Source organism: Rhinolophus hipposideros (assembly GCF_964194185.1).
Source record: "Rhinolophus hipposideros genome assembly, chromosome: 9".
NCBI lineage: Eukaryota > Metazoa > Chordata > Mammalia > Chiroptera > Rhinolophidae > Rhinolophus > Rhinolophus hipposideros.
Window position 1 is genome coordinate 7323753 of NC_138055.1, and position 18657 is coordinate 7342409.

Genomic DNA, 18657 nt, shown 5'->3' on the forward strand with positions numbered 1-18657 from the left:
CAGCTAGATGCCAGGGGCACACAAGCATGAATCCGTCTGTATGCCCAAGGAACTTAACCTAGTGAATTAGTCTGTCTCAGCACATATTTTGGTGGGAGGAAAATGACGTTTTTATCCCAGTAATTTTTTTCTAAACTTATTTTAGCTCCTTTAACCAAGCAGCTTTAAATCAATATGAAGTTGGAAAAAATATGACATAGAGCCAAATAAAAAGTAGGGAAGCACGGAATCTCGAACTCTTGAGATTCAAGAGCCTTCTGGGTGTAAACAGGAGATTTTAAGAGTGTAAACAGGAGATTCTGGCACTCCCTGAATCCAGGTCTATATCCAGGCCTGGCTAGACTCGACTGCAGAAATGCCTAACACAACCAGCCCTCACATATTTCCTCTTGCATCTGGTTACAAGGGGCCAAGAAGGAAGGGCCGCAGAGGCCTTTCCCGGCCCACTTTGGGCCTGGCCTGATGGCCACCAAAGGGAAGCCTCACGGATAGTGCTTTTCTCTCTCCGCCTGAAACCTATGTCACACTAGGTTCCTTCCACCCTTACTCTGCTCACCAGACAGTGACAGAATTTTCTAGGCAATTCTATGTTCAAAGTCAGAACCAGAATAAAGCATTCTATTGTTAACAGCCACCAAAGTTCACTGCCTTTGCTAATGCTTGATGGTGTTCAAGCTCTGAATTTTAATATAGTCTCACAAAAAAATTTTTATGAGATAAATTGGAATCTGTTAATGAGCTAAAAGAAACCAAGTTATCTTCAAGTTCTTAGCTGTTAATTGATTTGGTATTCACTTATTAAAAAGAATCTCAAAATTTCTAGTAGATCCTTTAACTAAAGATCCTTCTATGTACATACAGGTTTTAATAACGCTCAAAATCCAGGGGCCCCTAACTGAAAATCTAACAAAAGTCTATAGAATAGTATTATCTGTATGGTAATCTAAGAGACTGTTCTATCTGCCTACTGTTCTGGGAGCGCAAACACAAGCACCTAAGATTCAGAACACACCCCTGCACCAGCCCCACTTCCCATCATCCTCAGAGCTCACACATGTGACAGATGGGACTATGGAGGCTCGCCTCTGTAATGATCTTGTCTGAGAATGAAAACAAGGCTCCAAAGAGCAATGGTGAGCAGCAGCTACGTTAGCCTTTCACGCCCAGAGCACGCACTGGAAACTAAAACCCAGTTTCAGAAGAGAAATGCTAATACACATTTTAGACTGCGGTCTTCTTCCATCTTTTGAACAATCCCAATATCTATGTAATGATGGTTTTTGTGGACTTTACCCCAGGCAATCCAAAAGACGTACCCCCTCCTCCAGCTGCCACGATTTCAAGTACTGACACCAACTCCTCACCTGGTGCAGTCCCACTCTCACTCTGTAGCAGTGTTCCTGTCACTTGTGCGTTGTTTGGGTTTGCTCCAGGCGCCGTGGAGGGAGGAGGCCCTGCCCCACCCCCGAGGAGCATGCAGGACGGTGGCGGGGGCTGCCCACGTTTCAGTAACACTTTGTGGTCCTGCTGGCAACGGAATCGCGGCGGCACCTCCCGAGGCATGTAGCGGGCGGTGCTTGGCGGTTGTCCGTTCGGCACTGCCACCCTTTTGGCATTGTTGCCACCATTGACTGGTGGCGATGGAGAGCTGCCAATCGGGCTGGCGGCCGTTGGTTGGCTTAAACTTGGTTTCGTCACTTCGGGCACTGAAAGAGAGAGATTGGGAAGCAACCTTTGAAATCAAATCCACTTTTGTAAAGATGATTTTTAAGAAAGCTTCCATGGGACCAATTGCAATCAGACAACCCTTCTTTCATCCTATTCTTGATGGACATGACCTTTCCAAATTGCCCCGCATCTTCAGTTTACTGAAGGTAGGGTGGAGGTGGGGAGTGATGGTGACAAGGATTCACAGACAGCAATATCATGGAATCACACTGCATTCACTGGGGGGAATCCCTATTCACTCCCTAAATCAACAGTGGAATCCCCTGAAGGGCTGTCTAGCAGGTCTAAGGGTACATATGGTCCCCAGGCAAAGTCCATGGGAAAGGTTCATCCACATTCCCGTCATCCACATTCTTAAAGACCTACCACTGAGAACCTTTCTCCAAAGTCCATGGACTAGGTAGGCCAAGCACCCTTCACTTGTGCTCCTGGAACACTAAGTTTACACTAAGTTTAGCGTGTTACATCGGAATTCTCCATGTACAGGCCCCGCCCCGTCGCCAGGCCAGAAGCCCCACAAAGGCTGGGGCATACCTTTCACCCTTTTCCTTAAGGTCTGGCACAGAGCAGACTCCACAGGGCACCTCAATCTAGAGAACCACAAAATCAATTTGTTGAGTTTCTACAGCCACCTGAACTCAAAGACCCTTGCTCAGTACTACGTGTAAATTTAGAAATGTTATACATCTTTCTGCTTTTGTCCAAAAAAATTTTTTAGTGTACTTCGTGTTTTTTTCCAACTCTTTATTTAAAATAAAAATTTCAAAATGTAGATACCTTTGCTATTTGACTTTAAATAATTTAATGCTTTAAGCTTACTTTTTAAAATGGCAAACAGGAAGTGTGGGGATGTGCATGACAACCGGGAAGCCATAATCTGCAAGACCCTTTGGCTCAACCCTTCAGAGACTGTTCTCCTCAACCTGCATCTCCCTGGTTTCATCCTACCAAGAGGCTGCCACCCTTTCCAAGAAAGTTTACCTGGCAAATAGAGGCTGGCAGTATTACAGAAACAATCACTGAGCCTGATAATTCAGATGATCTGAGGCCCAACTCCCTGACATCCAGAGTAAAGACAGGGCCAGCTCTGGGGGCAGTACCGCTCTGACTGCTGAAATGATGCTGGGCCAGCATGTTGCTCGTTGAACTGGCTCCTTCATGAGGAGAGAGATACATCATCAGAAATCAGGGGACCCAGTCTCTACCCACTGGACTGGTGAGTACTCAGAGTAACGGGGAAAGTGAGTAGATGCCAAGGTGACTGCAGGGTAACCCCGGGTCTAAACTTATCACATCAGCACTGGGCCTCCCAGTAAGGAAGGGAGGCCAGCAGAGCTATAACTGCTGAGCAGCAGAATAAACACGCGACTTAACAATTGGTCATTGGCTAATATTTTTAACACAGTACCCTCTGCATGACCTATAATAGCCAATGGATAAATAACTGATAAATGGATGAATAAAGATGAGTTATTCAACAATTCGTTTTGTATCTGGGCCTGGCATTCCAATCCCCTTCCCCCTTATCATGAGAATAAACAAGAAGCTGGCAAAGGCTGAGCGGACTCTTCCCAACTGGTTTTTAGGAGCTATGGAAGGAGCTGTGTGCCTGCAAGGATGCCCTTTTATGTAAGGGCCGGAGCCTTCATTTAAGTGAACCAGGTCTGTTACATGTTGACGCCTCTCCCTAAGATAGAATACGACAGTAAGAACAGCCTACTGCACTGAGATCTGAACACCAGCTTGACTAACTACAACATTCACAGCACAACCAAAGAAATCTGGTGGCTATCCTACATTGTGCAAGATTCCCTGCAAAAGCTCCTCAGGCATTTTCCCACCATCACATCAGAGACAGAATGGATCATAAATAATAAAGTCATAAAATGGGACCACATCTCGACCGCTTTCCTTCCAATATGGTGTTCTGTCCAGGAGGGCGATCATTCAAAACTCCAGGACACAGTCAGAATGAGGCCCGCAGTACACGTCAGGAGCAAACTGTGTTTCCGGAATTAAATGAATTCTTTTTTTTTTTTTTATTAGTTTCAGGTGTACAAGACAAGGTAATACTTAGACGTTCATCATTTATATCCCTCACACTGTGAACCCCCTCCCCCCATAAATGAATTCTTATTCTATTTTTTTATTACACCTTTCCGTGAATTCAAGAATTTTAAGCATTTAAAGACCAGTCAGAGCTCTAGCCACTAACTGGAGAGCAATGCAGCTGTTAGGTGGGAGGCCCAACCCCACTTGCTTCCCGAAGTCCAAACTTAAGACATCTGCGCCACGCGTGCAGCACATCACGCTCCAGCGCCCTGGCCGGTACCAGAGCAGAGGCCAATTATGATTAGGTCTGAGTAGCTTACATTTAAGGACCTCTTTTTCTCTTCTGAATCTTAACGATTTGTACATTGTGGTGCAAACATTTCTAAAGATCCGCTGCTCAAACTAAGCGCAGTTTTTTACTTTCCAGGAAAAAAAAAAAAGGCTGTGGCTTACTTAAAAGGATCTCTGTATCAAAGAAAAATAAAGACTGTGAAAAATGCTGAGTATCCTATTTTCTAATTTCCTTTTATTTACTTCCAAAACCAGTTCTTTACTCTAAGATTAAATCTTTTTCTCTTCCCCATTGCCTTTATCTTACGTCATTCTCATCTCACAGTTTGAACTTCCAATTGCCTCTATTTCTGAAAAACTTCAGTAAGATGCTAAAAGTATTAAGAAAATTTTGAAATAGGAAGGATCAATACAAATTACTACAGAGGATGCCAAAAAAACAACACATACACATTTTAAGAAAGGAAAACTGTATTAAAATTGTAATACTCAATATATTCCGAGAACAAAAGATAAACACAAGTCACATTTGACTTCTGCAGTTACAAAAGGTGCTCAAAGTGGTTACCATCAGCGTCCAGACACTTCTGATTATGGTGAACTACTGCTTGAGCAACACTGACTAAAGTATCCACTTGTACATACACATTTTTTTGGCACCCCCAGTATTTCTTTAAATACTTTGGTACCAAACATTAAAAAAAATCTAGAATATTTTAAAAAATAGCAGTTAATACACAAACCCTAGAAATCTAAGACATTATTTTAGGCTGAAATTTTCTTGGTGAAGAATAATCAGTTACAATGTAATACAAAAAAATCTCAAAGACTGGTGACGCACAGTGAATGGCCAATGAATAATGCACAACTTTAACCTCTAAGCACCGTCTCCATTTTTTTACCTTTCACTCACTCCACAAACTCAATGCACATTGGTTCTTGTTCTAACATCTCCCTGGAAGTTTCTTTCCTCATTAAATACTAGTCATCTTCACTGTCAGTTTAATGCGTACTTGTTGGACCTTTTCTTCTTTGACTTTTCTGCAAGTAAGACGCAACTGGCCATTCCCTCCGTCTCCATTTTTTAGTGAGACCCACTCCAGCTAGCTCTTCAGCTCTTCTTTTATGGGCTTCTCTACAAGCTTTCTCTGGGCAGAGAGCAAATATTTTAGGCTTTGCTGGCCACACAGTCTTTGTTGTAATGACTCAACTCTGCACTTGCAGGGCAAAAGCAGCCACAGACAATGTGTAAACGAATGAGCGTGTCTGTGTTCCAATAAAACTTTATTTATGATGCTGAAATACGAATTTCATGTCACCTTCATTGTCATAAAATATTGTTCTTTTATTTTTTTCCAACCATTTAAAAATGTACGAGCTTTGAGTCAGATTTGGCTTGAGGGTCATAGCTGGCAACTTTTGCTTTTGACTATCTCCTTAATCAGAGTTGCAAGATGGCAGCTGAATTTGGTCATGAGTTGGATCTTTAAAAAAAAAAATCTTAATGTGAACGTGTGGCCTGCACTCTGGGGTACAAACTCTCTCATGCCTAGGCTTTAACTATCAGTTATGTAACAAGTAATTTCCCAAATCACTCACAATATCCAACTCCCCCTGACCCTCAAACTTGTTCCCCAGCTCCTCACCCATTATCTCCTGGTTCAAGGAATGGAGTCATCACCCAACCTTCTGCTCAAGTCAGAAACCTGAAAGGTGTCTTAGCCTTTGCCCTTCCCCCATACACCATTACCCAATCAACATTAATTAAATTCTATTGAACCAAAGCATCTCTCTAATTCATTCCTTCCCCTCTACCACCACTACCACTCCTAACCAGGTGTAAGTACTCATTACCTTGCATGTGAACTATTTTGTGCCCACGTATTTGAGCCACATGTCTTATAATAATCTCACAATCATTCACTTTCTAGAGGCAGCCGGTTCCATCTCTGAACAAATGGCTCCCACCACCATGTTAGAACACACAGATATTTCTACAAGGTATGAGGGATACCACAAGTAGTTTGTAAATTATTTACTTGGGAAAAGAAAACCCACCTCAAATGCTAACAAATTAGAGTAGATTCAAGGGTTATCCCAACCACCAACATGCACTCATTGTAATAAGCCTTCTGGAAAAGGCTCAAAAGACAGAGCTGTGGCCAATGCACTGCAAATGGTCCATCAGCCTGGGTACGCTGATGAAAGGTGCTGTCCCAGTGGAGTAAAGGATCTGAATTACTGCTTTAGACAATATTTAAAAATTTTAACTCCCCCCCGATGTTTAACCTTCCCAGCGGTGACACACGTTCAAATTTCTTGACTAATCTGGCCTAAACTCCACATGGTCTATAGAGGTTAATCTCTGTTCCTTTCCATAGTGTGGTGCCCATTATAGGAATTGCAAATCCCTTCCTAGATACTGTATTTCTACTAATGCAGCTTAAGGTCAGATTAGTTTTTATAAAACAATCATTTCATACTGATAACTCCCATTAAGCCAACCGTTACTTTAACAACTTTTTAACAAGGTTAAATTGCAATGTCCAAATTCCTCTTTTACATGGTCTATCTTTCTAATCCTAATCTTACCCTTCATCCCTGTTAAATGAGATCTATTAAATCAATCCCCCAAACGCTTTCAATTCTAAGTCTAATATCCAACAAAGGGGGCTATTAGCTTCTACCTGAAGTGCTTTTTATTATTTGTTACCTGGGCAGCAGGCCCAAGTCTAGTCCATGGTCTTCATATAACCTCCAATTGAAATCCCTGCCCTGTTCTCTCTAGAATTCTCACTTTTTTTTTTTTAATGACGAAGATGAAGAATATATAATGAATCTACTTTTTCTCTCAAATATGGACAAATCTTACTTCAGTCCTCGGTACAACCAGAGATTTGGCACCAACACAGTTTTCTTTTTTCTTATGGGGTCTGTTGGGGAAAGAGGGGAAGATTGAGGGTTAAGGGGAGATTGCCTGAGGAAGGCATCAACTCTGGGAAGAGGACTAGGACCCAGAAACATCAGTTGAGGGACGAGAAGAATGGGATTTAGAGCTCCTAGGCAGGCTTTTGGAAACAAAAATGAAGATGTGGCTGTAGAAAGAAACCAAAAGTAGAAAGATCTGGGCCTCCCACTACTTATGGTCTAACACACCCCTAGGGTAATTTTTATTTTCACTCCCCATCTACTTCCTGGTTCTAACAAGTAAATCCCTTTAGAAGACCCGAAACAGGCTCTCAGCCTGTTTTTGATGGTGGGATGAAGATGGGTGGTGTAGGGTGGGGTGGGGGGAGTATGGAAACTGAGGCTGTATTCCATTTTTGGGGGTAGGTATGAGAAAGACCCTACTTAGAAGAAAAATTTGATAGTAAGTGGAAAATAAAGTTTGATTTTTAAGACTTCGGCAGAGGAAAAAGAAATGTGTTTCTGAGAACACACCTAGTACTAAAAAGAAAAAGATAAATCTGAGAAAGAATGCCTAATGTGTCTGTTTTCCAACAGAAACACCACCTACCATAGAGCGCAGCTCGTTTCTACGGCCCAGCTGGTACCTGGCTTCATGAGTTGTGATCAGGCCTAAGAACCTAATCACCATGTCCCAGCAGCCGCAGGGCCTGGATTTTTCAGGAAAGTGCCAATTTTCTCACCTGTTGTACCCATCAATCATCAAAAAGTCCTATAAATATAAATGCTTGTGTGTTCCAATCCTTTCCTAGACAGTATGTTGGTTTAGAAAATATGAACATTGTACCACTACCAATAACTCAATTTCTATGGTAAAGTGTAATGTATATCAAACAAGTAATTTACGAAGATACTGTCAAAATAAAGCCTACTATGTGGGCTGAGAACTGGTTGAAAGTACAAGGAAAGAACACTATGCTGTTTAATTAATTAAGATAATTATGACGAAGAATGGCTTCTTTCAGTTTATTTTATAAACCACTACAAAGTCCCAGACTACATTTTCCTTTGACATGCCTTTTGATTAGAAATATATTACAGCCATGTCCAGTCATCTGAGAATTTGTTTTCCATAACTAAATTTCCTAAGAAACTAGCACTGTCTCTCTTAGTCTTCCCACATTGTGTGACATGCTTTGATCTGAGAGCCCAACAGAGAAAATAAAACTATGAAAAAACCAGTCATTAGAGGGCCTCCCATCAAGCCCTGTCCTCCCCTAAGTTATCAGTTACAGCTGATTCCCTGTATCCAGGTCGATGGTTCTCAACCTGGGACAAGTACTGGGGTTACCTGCAGAGCTTCTCAAAATACATCTGCTAGGGCTTTGATCTGAGACCATGAAGGTTTAGGAAGAGACCCAGGCTTGTGTATTTTGACAAGTCTATGTAAATTATTCTAATGCATACACTAACTGAGAAGCACATATTTAAATGGGCAAGGATAGGAGCTAGAACATTGGTCTCATGGAATTAAGCCTCCCATTGTTAAGGGAAACTGACCAAAAGCATGACCATAATCAGACAAGACTGCATAATCAAAAGTAACGGAAGAGAAAGAACGGAAAATATGTAAACCATTAGGTTGAGAGTGACCCGAGGGACATCTGCTTGGTTTTACAACACATCACGATTTCGTAACAGTTAAAATGCATTATCTTTTTAAAAAGTGTGTTCCAGGCTCTAGCTCAGAAGACAGTGTGACCATCCTAGATATAACCATTTCAGATTCAATACACGTCATAGACCACGATGGTTAACAATCCTCTGCGGTTCCCATCTGTAAGTGAGGGGCTAATGTTTGATTTCTGTTATTGTTCTAAGAAAAGTTCTGAAAAGGTTCAGTTCAAAATCATGACCCATATACTTTGGAAACAAGGTATTATTTTTTTTTCTAAATCTTTCGCTTCCTAAAAAATGTAAGGCCACTACAAACACTACTTAAGTACTTTTAATTTGTTATTACTGCTCTTTCGTGGCTGGAAACAACCAACCTTAATTACTCTACACCCACTCTCACTTATCAAGCAGATTGGAGGTTGAGTCAGCAAGGGTGTAAAACCTAAACACAAAAGGTTCTAATGACTTACAAAGGGGGAAAAAAAAAACCCAAAAACTTACCTTTGGTTTTTTGTTCCGTGACCTGAAAAATAAATGAACAGACATAAGTAAATGAGTTATGCTTTCTAATTCGGTATTCTAAGATCACTTTAATTGTGATAACTCAAGCAATTTAAGCCATCAGACACATGGGCATAGTTAAACTCCAAAGAAGCTGGGAGTCAGTTCAGACATCCTTCTAAAGTCAATGGCCATCATAACTTACATGACCATCATTATGAAGGATATTAAAAATTAAAACAAAAGGCATTCCACTTGCATTAAATAATGAGGTCCGTGTACCAGGAATGCTGTTTGCCATTCTGAGTGCCTCGACTAGAGAAAGCAAGTGGCTGTGGCCCAGAAACTAAATTAGTCATAGAGATAGAAAGAGTCCCCTATGAGTGCGGACTCAAACACTTGACCTCAAATTTAGAAAGCAAAAGCTCAAACAAGGTCCCATCATCAGAGGTATCAGAGGTCATGGCAGGAAAGCAGGATTCAGAACCAAGCCGTGCCACTTCCTGGCTGTGTGAGCTAAGTTTTCTATTTATCTGTTGAATGGAGATAATAATAGCATCTCCCTGCAAATGGTTGTTGTAAAGATTAAACAGATATCCCGTGCTCAATAAATGTTTGCTATTTTTATCAAAGTTTATAGCAAAAAATTGTAAATTGTGAACAAATAAAGACTGCTTCGTTAAAAGTATCTCCTTATATATGTAGCAACTACATATATATGGAAGTGATTAACCTAAAAGGTTGGACAGGCTGAATATAATAATGGGTTTTGGGGGAGTTTGGAAATGATGCTTAGGACCCACATGAAAAACTGGTTCTGGTATTAAGAGGAGAAAATAAAGGAGCACCTAATTACTCATGCCTTATAATATTAATACAAAACCACAAAAGGTCACGTGCAAGAAAAACATCCAAAGATAATGCTCCAGAATTCCAATAGGGGTTATATTACATGATTGAGATCCTGGGTAATTTTGACCCCTTTCTCCCAGCTGTTAATCTTCCAAAGTATTTTTATATTGGTTCTCTGACTTTTATAATGAACATATTCATATAGAAAAGAGGAGGTTTGGTTCTTTCTGACTGGTAACCATACTAAGTTACTGCTATGAGTATTCAAAACACGCTCATCTTTGGAAGGTTATGTCCTATAGCTAACCAGCCCATTTCACAATGGATTCCAGCACACCACTGCCAGACAATGAATCTGAATTAAAACAATCTACTTATGTGACCTCCTGGAGTGTTTCTTACATTCTTACCTGAAAAGACAAGCTAATTGTACTGTATTGAATTTGTGGTAGACAGCTAAAATGAATGTGCTTCCCAGTACTAATTGTTACAGAGCTCAATTCAACTGTATAATTTTTGTATAACCCCATTTATCCAAGAATGAACTGATCTGTATCCACGTACCAATCCCTTAAGGCAATTTACGGTTTATACCATTGTAAATATTTCTTAGAAGGCCATTTTGAAGATCGGTTATACAGGAAGTCAAAGCCTTCCCCAATTGCAAGCTACAAACCCAAATAATGTCAAATGTGTCTTATAATGTGGGTTCTGTGAAAAGAGCTGTCCTCCAGACGGTGAAAAGCTGGATGATCAAAGCATGTGTTCTGCCAACACTAAATAATGGTCCTTTAGCAGCACCAGCCTAATGAATGTTAATGGAATCCTTCTTTGACACCTCTCTCATGAATGGAAATCTAACAGTTTACTTAGTGATGGCTCCAGAAAGAGCAAACTGCCTCAGCCATTTAATACAATGGAAAAGGCTCATGCTTAATTTCTGCACAGAAATAATTTAATTTAGCTTGAAATGAAAGTCAATTCTTCAAGAAAATTATGCTGCCAGCACTCATTCTTAACCATTCACTTATTAAACAAACATTTTTCAGTGATTCTTATGTGCCAGGCTCTCACTCTCCTAGTTCCTGGAAATACATATAGGAATAAAACCTTGAAACACTTAGTCTAACGGGGGAAGACAGACGCGAAGAGATGATGAAAAAGCAATAGGTGAGGTGGCGAGAGGAGTGTGGAAACACTAGAGACGCCACAGTGTTTGCTGACTGACTGAATGACCGACCCTAGAACAGAACCACCCGCACGTTCGACAGTTCTTTGCATCACAGCGCATTTTATGCCTCCTAGCTGAGGTGTCATCTCTACAATAAAGTTGGAAACCACTAAGACAATCACATGATGAGCTTTGGGTTCTCTCCTTAAAACTGCTAAATCGCAATTTCATTCTGAAATTTCACAATGGTTCAGTTTGACAAAACAATACCAATGGCCATGTGTTGGCCTAGATCCTGTGTCAGCTGGTCCAGAACATTTTCGAACAAAACCAATGAATTTTTATTAGTCATCATTAACCATTTGAAATTTTATTTATGATTTTCCTCTTTGCCATAACTTCTTAACCAGTTCTCGAAGCAGATACAAGCACACAGAGATCATCCAGGTGAATCCACTACCTTCTCTGCATAAATAATCCCTGTTCCCTTTTGATTAAACCCACTCCATCTTGAGTTTTAATGCTTTTCCTATTAATGGGATCCACAATCAAGTTTACACTGTAGTCATCATTTCTAGATACTGATATTTTCAGGCTAAGAGAACGTCGTTATCTAAGTGAAGAACGAGGGTGGCCCGTACATCTCCTAGTCAATTGCTCTATTGGGCATCTCCTTATTACCAGCCTTTGCCCAAGTTCCTCACTATCCAGCCTATTAACCATCCATTCATACAGACTGCAAAATCCAATTTGTGTATCAATTTAGTAGACGACGTGTGAATGCTCTAAAGGAAAGAGAGCCTTCACTGAGGTTTACTCTCCCATCATCCCCATTTGGAGGGTCAGCGTATGTAGGGCACAGGGCAATGCCCACACCATCCTGTAACTGGTGGAGCTGCTGCTTATTTGCAGCCTCAATGATGTGGACTATGGCTGCACACCCAAAGGAAGTATAAACAAAGCCTCTGGGTCATTACCTAACAACTTTAGTCAAACTCTTTACTGTCATTTTAGACAATTCAAATAAGCTCAGGTTACAAGCAACACATAAGAAAGTACCGAGACAGCATGAAGACATGATGGTGAGCACACCACTATTAATAGAAATAGAAACACAATTAAAAGCAGACAACATCTTAAAAGAGCACAGCAGTCTATTATAGCACCAACCAATAATGAATACTCATTTTTATTAAGTCATGAAGAAAAGATAAATCACACTTCATAGGTTTCATGTGGCAGGGGTATACACAATCCAATTCAGAAAATATTTCCAGTATTGTTTTTAATGCTAGCACTCATAAGGGATCCAAAGTCAATGATTCAGAAAAAGGAACGCTGGGCAACGCTCTAGTGAACAATGCTGGGAAAACGTCTCATGTCCCTTTTACCTTGCATCGGTTTATGTTCCACTGTCTTGAGTCCGTTCTAAATCTAGAGTTCCCGCTGAACCTTTTTAGCAGTTTCTGTCTCCCTAAACTTAGCTTCAATAACCTGGGACCATAGCAGGGACCATCAAACCTGCCTCTCACAGTGGGGCCCTGTCTCCCAAGTGCTTCAGGGAGTGGTAACAGGAACTGGAATTAGATCCCTTTGCCTCCAAAAAAAGGGATCCGAGCCACCCTGCTGAGACACAGCCCTAGTCAGTGGGGGCTTAAAAGAGTGGCCAGGTGGGGGAAATAAGCTCAGACAACGTCCAGCGCAGGGGGGCGTGATGTACAGCAAAGGGTGCAGGGCAGCGGGGTCCAACCACTCTCTGCTCCACAGCCCTGTCACACAAACACTCCAACTAAGACTTGACAGTTGACAGCTGTCAGCCCTACGTCTTTTTCTCTTTTAGCATCTTTTTCCCTAAGCAAATCCTTCAAAGCTGGGCAATGCTCTCTTCCCCAGAGCACTAAGCAGGCCCACCGGGTCCTCTGCAAAGGAGGTTTCTTTCGAACTTTATCCAAAGGCAGGCTCATGTAAGTGACAATGCTGCAGATAGACCAAAAGGGAAAGAGCAGGGAAAACTCCTGCAACTCTGTAGTTATTCTGTAAGCTTAAGAAAATGGAGACTAATTACGCTACAAATAAGGAAATAAGACAGGAGTTCAAGGGTAGGTAACTGTCTTGCCTTTCCCAATATTGTTTACTGCTGTTTTCCTAACATCAGCTGCAGTATTATTTAACAGACTTAATTGATTAAACCCACCTTCTGAGTGGCTTCTTTTTTCTTTTTATCCTCTTTCTTCCTTTTCTTGTCTTCCATTAACTGTTCTTCCCTTTCTTGCTCCTTCTCTCTGTTAAAGTAATGTCACAGCGGAAGGTTAAACATCTGTATTCAAAGCATATCAAATGCTTGTAGATGGTGTGCAGGCAACATTTCATCTCTGTGACTGAGAGAATACAGTACTTTAAACTACGAGGATGAATAAAACTCATCCTTTAGTTATCCCCTTATTTTGGTTTGTCACTCCTTTTGCAAAACATGACATTAAGTTTGACTTCAAAGAAGTCCATTAGAGCGAATTTTTATAGTATCTTCCTAAAAGAACACAAACATACACACACACACACACACACACACACACACCCCGTTAGTGTATTTCCACTCAGCAAAGAACCTGATGTGAATTTATGACAACATCCGGTTGGCTTCCAGCAATACTCTTCAGAATAACACAGAATATATCGAGTCAATTACGGTACACAGGTATTTATCATAATTTAGGTATTTCCCATGACATCTTCATAGATGGTTAACATAATATTCTATGTTCTGTATCTTGTGTATTTAAGGCAGGTACCGAGTGTCCTAATATTCATGTCTTTTTTATTGGGTGAGCTCACAGCTGCATCCTCCTGGCACACCTGAATTAGGACAATCAGGTTTTGCTCCCCTCGATTAAAATAAAAATGATGCGCAATAATAAACATTCTAGTTGACGAAGTGTGCTGAATCTTAAAGAAATTAAGATAACGTAATTTATACTTCACATTTGAAATGCAATATTTATTCTAATACATTACAGAATACATTCCAATATACATTCTAACATAGATCTAGAAAGCTGCCAACTTTCACTGTATGTATTAGCTGGGAAAAACGCACAAGCAACCACTGGTGTCACTTCAAAGCTGAAGGCAGGAGACCACAGATGCCACGCTTACTGAATTTCAGAACTAGGAGAGGCGGCAATCTAGTTCCCAGGTCTCCAAAGTACTGAACAAATATTATTGCCTGCAGTATTTGTGATTTTAGGGGACCAAAACATCAAATCCAGGTCTTCACAGAAATCACCTAAAAATGCTTACGTTAAAAGTCAGTCAAGTTAAAGAAAAAAATTACGTAAACATTTACAAATGTTTGGCAAAAATCACCAAGATAGTTCCTGAAGGACTCGAGTTTGGGGACTAGAAATCACTGAACTTATTATAGAGAACAACCTGAGGACCAACAAGGAGGCATGCTCTCATTAATAGGTAATTAACGCTTTACTTACAGGAAACAAGAACTAAACCAAAAAACCGAGAGTTTTCCCCGCACGTCAAGTTTTCGGCGGCTCTGTCCACACTCACAAGCATAGGCTTTCCTCCTTGTGTATCTTTGCGCACGAACATACAAAAGTCTAATGTGCACAATTCATACTCTACATGAAAACTTTAAAAATACAGTCACGAAAGAGGTTTTACTGAAACGTCCTTCGGTTTAGAGCTGGGTTTCTTTGGAGTCAGATTATGTGTACCCCAGTCTCAGCATGGAGCACTTGGTGGAAATCCACTTGCAGCCACGCATAACTTTAAGAAAATGGATTTACAAAAATTGGCAAGATGGATGCTGACCATCGAAGGCAGGACGACCACAGATCCTGTTATATTTGGCTCCTAGAGCCTCTTGCTTCCTCTGGCTACAAATGGAAGGAGAAGACAGGGTTCCTCATGACCCAGTTACTGTAACTTGGCTTCCATATTTTAAAGTGCTACTGACTACAGGAAAAGAGCAACCACAGTCAGAGTATCTCCTATTTAATATTTGATGCTTTAAAAAGCATTAAGTAGCAATTTTTCTAAGTCTATTCTAAAATGGAAAGCTAATTTTAAAAACACAATGTAAAAAAAAGCAGTGAGTCTTTAATAAGACATTCTTAAAAAACAACTAACCTTTTCAAATATTTTTTCCTATAAACAGGTAATTCAGGGAAAGAGATTGAAATTCAGGTTCACTACAAGCAGGTTTGTTTCCAAAACAAATATTTCCCAAAGCTTTCCAGGAGACAGACTGTGCTTTCACCCTGATCTTTTACTGTGTAAACTGGTAGAATTGAGTCTTCTCTTTCAATTTCACTTCCTTAGGGAGAATTTATTTTCCCAAAGCAAACCTGACTTAAAAACATGCCATTCACTTAATAGTGGATCAGATAGTGTGGGGTTCACCTCCTAATTCAGTTGTGCTCTCTTGGATGCTCGTTAGCATCATTTGGGAGCTTTAAAATATCCCTGTGCTGAGTCAGAGCCTAAGCGGGGTGAAGAGGGAGGGGGCACCCACACAGGGAAGGCATCTAGGTGCTGGTGATGCAAGACTGATTACTACAGGGGGACTGATCAATAAATATATGAAGGGTGATGACAGTGAGGTTTTTCACTGTCGAAAAAGGAGTTACCAAATAAAAAGAGAGAAAACTCAAAAGAATCCCATGGAGTTGGATCACAATTAGTTACTGGCATGACTCATGGTTTTTAATAGACTATAAGCTACTTCCCGTTCATCACTTAGCTGTCTTGGTTATCAGTTCCACGGTGCTTGTGTCCAAGCAATCCTTATTTTACTTCATAATGGCCCCAAAGCGCCAGAGTAGTGATGCTGGCAATTTGAATATGCCAAAGAGAAGTGGTAAAATGCTTCCTGTAAGCGGAAAGGTGTGTATAGGAAAAAACATAGTATATGCAAGGTTCAGTACTATCCATGATTTCAGGCATCCACTGGGGTCTTGGGACATATCCCTTGCACACAGGGGGGACTGCTGTACACACACACACACACACACTTCCTAGCTCTGTTACTGTGAGGGCTTAGGAACAAACAGCAATGAACACATCTAGCCCCCAGACTGTGGCTTCTAAATATCATTCTTCACTAAAAATATCCAGGTTTCTTTGGAAAAAGAGCTAATCTGGGGGCCAGGGTAAGGAAAACACAAGATGAGCCTGGAATGCTTGTTTGCCAAGAAGCAAGGAAATGTTCAACAAATGACAGGACATGTCAAATAGTCACAGAGGCCAGTCTGAAGGGGTTCCTAAAAGCTGAATCTGGGATGATATGAGCATAAAAATAACGATAGTAACAGATTATAAGCCACTGTATAAAACAGGAAAACACTAGTCTATCATGATAGAAATAAGTAAATGAGTAAATTGAAAACGGAAAATTCACATAGTTTTAAAGTGCCTCCCCATTAAAAAAACTTGTTAACTAGAAAAGAGAAAACCTCGGCAGACACCACCTTCATCAACTAATTTACATGAACATCATCAGCAATGGGACAAAGTGACATTTTGACTTCCTTGAACATCACCACGAGAAAACAGACAATCCAAAATTAAGAAGTATTTTATAAAAATAACTAGTATGCAATCTTCAAAAGTTTCAAGGTCACAAATGTGAAGGAGATGGGGGAACTGTTCTAAACAAAAGGAGACTAAAGAGACACAACAACTAAATGCAAAGTGTAGTCCATTTGCTACAAAGGCCCCAACAAGGCAAATGTGAAATCCTGAGTAAGGGCTGAAGAGTAAATGGTAGTTAATTGTTGTTGGTGGCTGTATGTGGCTACGCAGGAGGATGTTCTTGTTTTTCAGAAATACACTAAAGTATAGGGCAAGGGTTGCAGGTGATGGGACACTGGGTCAGCAACTTATTCATAAATGATTCAGGAGAAAAGTGTGTGTGTGTTTTTAAATTGTACTTGCAATTTTTCTTTAAGTACAAGATTGTTTCCCTCCCCTCAAAAAAAACCCAAAAACAATCCAAAAACCAAACATCAACAAAACCATCACTCAGACAGCATCCCGGATCAATGATATAGGAATCTCTGGAGATTTTTTAAAAGCAATCCCCTACCCCCTAAACCAAGTGGTCCTATGAGAACCAAGCACTGCTCTACATTTTTGTGTTTAAGCCTAAACTTGAAAACATTTTCTATTTAAACCTCAAAAATACAACCTCACATACATCAATCCAATACAAAAAACAACTGTTTCTAAGTCTGAAGTCAGGAGAAATCATTCATATTCTCTCCCATCTCTAACTCCACAGCTGGATGCAAACGCAAACACTGTAATCTGTAATCAATCTAGAATGGTGAAAAGCCAAAACTACTCTTAAGCACGTCTAAAGTCAAGACAACACAGTGTTTTCTTTTTTTTCAAATAACCGTTAGTTCCAAGATGTATAGGTGATGTGTTTCCTGAGCAAGGCAGTCCTTGAATGACAGAGGACATATCCAACATTCACCTGAGCTGAGGCAGAGCAAGACTTGTGCTCCGCACGCACGTTCCGAACACTGAAGAGCAGATATGCTGACGTCCTACAAACCTGCTACGCCACACGCCCAAAGCCTCAAAGTTCCGAGAGTATGCAGGTGAAGAAAGAGCCGTACTAGCTAGATGGCCTCTCCCTAGAGCTGACATCAAGGCCACTTATGGCGCAGCTCCTATGTCCACATTTTTCCTCATCCATTCTGCACACCTGACATAAACACCTTCCTCCTTCCTTTTTGTCGCCAGTCACACCTTACCCTGTTGTCAGGTCCTGGCTCAACATCCATCTGCTTGAAGGAAACCTTCCCTGACAACGCCAGTTCCTAAGAGACTCGCTCTCCTTCGTACACCCCACATACCTGGCCCTCCGAGTCCGAGGCAGGTGCTGGCTGTCACTGGCAGCGTCAGAGCACACGAACTACCTTTTCTGTCGTCTGGCTCTTTGACCAGGACTCTGGGAAGCAGAGACTGGTCGGGGAGCTCCCATGTTTCACTTCCCCTCTACCAGGATGCTGCGGAGCCGAGCTGTTTATTGGGAGCCTAACATGAGCCAGGCAGCAGAAACAAAACCCAGGCCCGGCTTTCAGTGGGGGGCTTACCTTCCAGCATGGGAGACAGGCAACAACCACACAAGACACTCAACAAAGTCATGTATGAAACATACATTTCAGGTGGCAACAAGTGCCCCAAAGAAGACCGGGTGGGGTGAGCTGATGGAGAATGACAGAAAAGAGGGCACCATCTTCCATGTAATGGTGGAAGAGGCTTCTCTGGTAAGGTAGCCCCACTGACGCAAGGGGCTTGTCTAGGAGAGACCATTCCAGACAAATGTAAAGGACTGCGACTGGTGTGTGAAGGAATAAGGGAGGAAGTGGTAGAAAGGGTCAGACAGGTAGAGGGGGCTCTCCTCACTGTGCTTTTCAAATTAACCAATTAACCGGGACACATCTTCTGACAAC

The 18657-nt window shown here is 41.2% G+C and overlaps 1 protein-coding gene across 4 annotated transcripts in view; it reads right to left on the reverse strand.

The window, feature by feature from the left end:
- The window catches only part of TNRC6B (trinucleotide repeat containing adaptor 6B), a 218437-nt gene that overhangs the window by 48182 nt on the left and 151598 nt on the right, over positions 1-18657 (reverse strand). For all 4 annotated transcript variants that reach the window (XM_081058640.1, XM_081058642.1, XM_081058641.1 and 1 more), the window contains 3 exons: positions 13374-13461; positions 9157-9178; positions 1365-1706 (listed from right to left, as the gene is read on the reverse strand). In XM_081058640.1, the coding sequence (XP_080914766.1) occupies positions 1365-1706; positions 9157-9178; positions 13374-13461 (452 nt within the window). The remainder of the gene's footprint in view (positions 1-1364; positions 1707-9156; positions 9179-13373; positions 13462-18657) is intronic.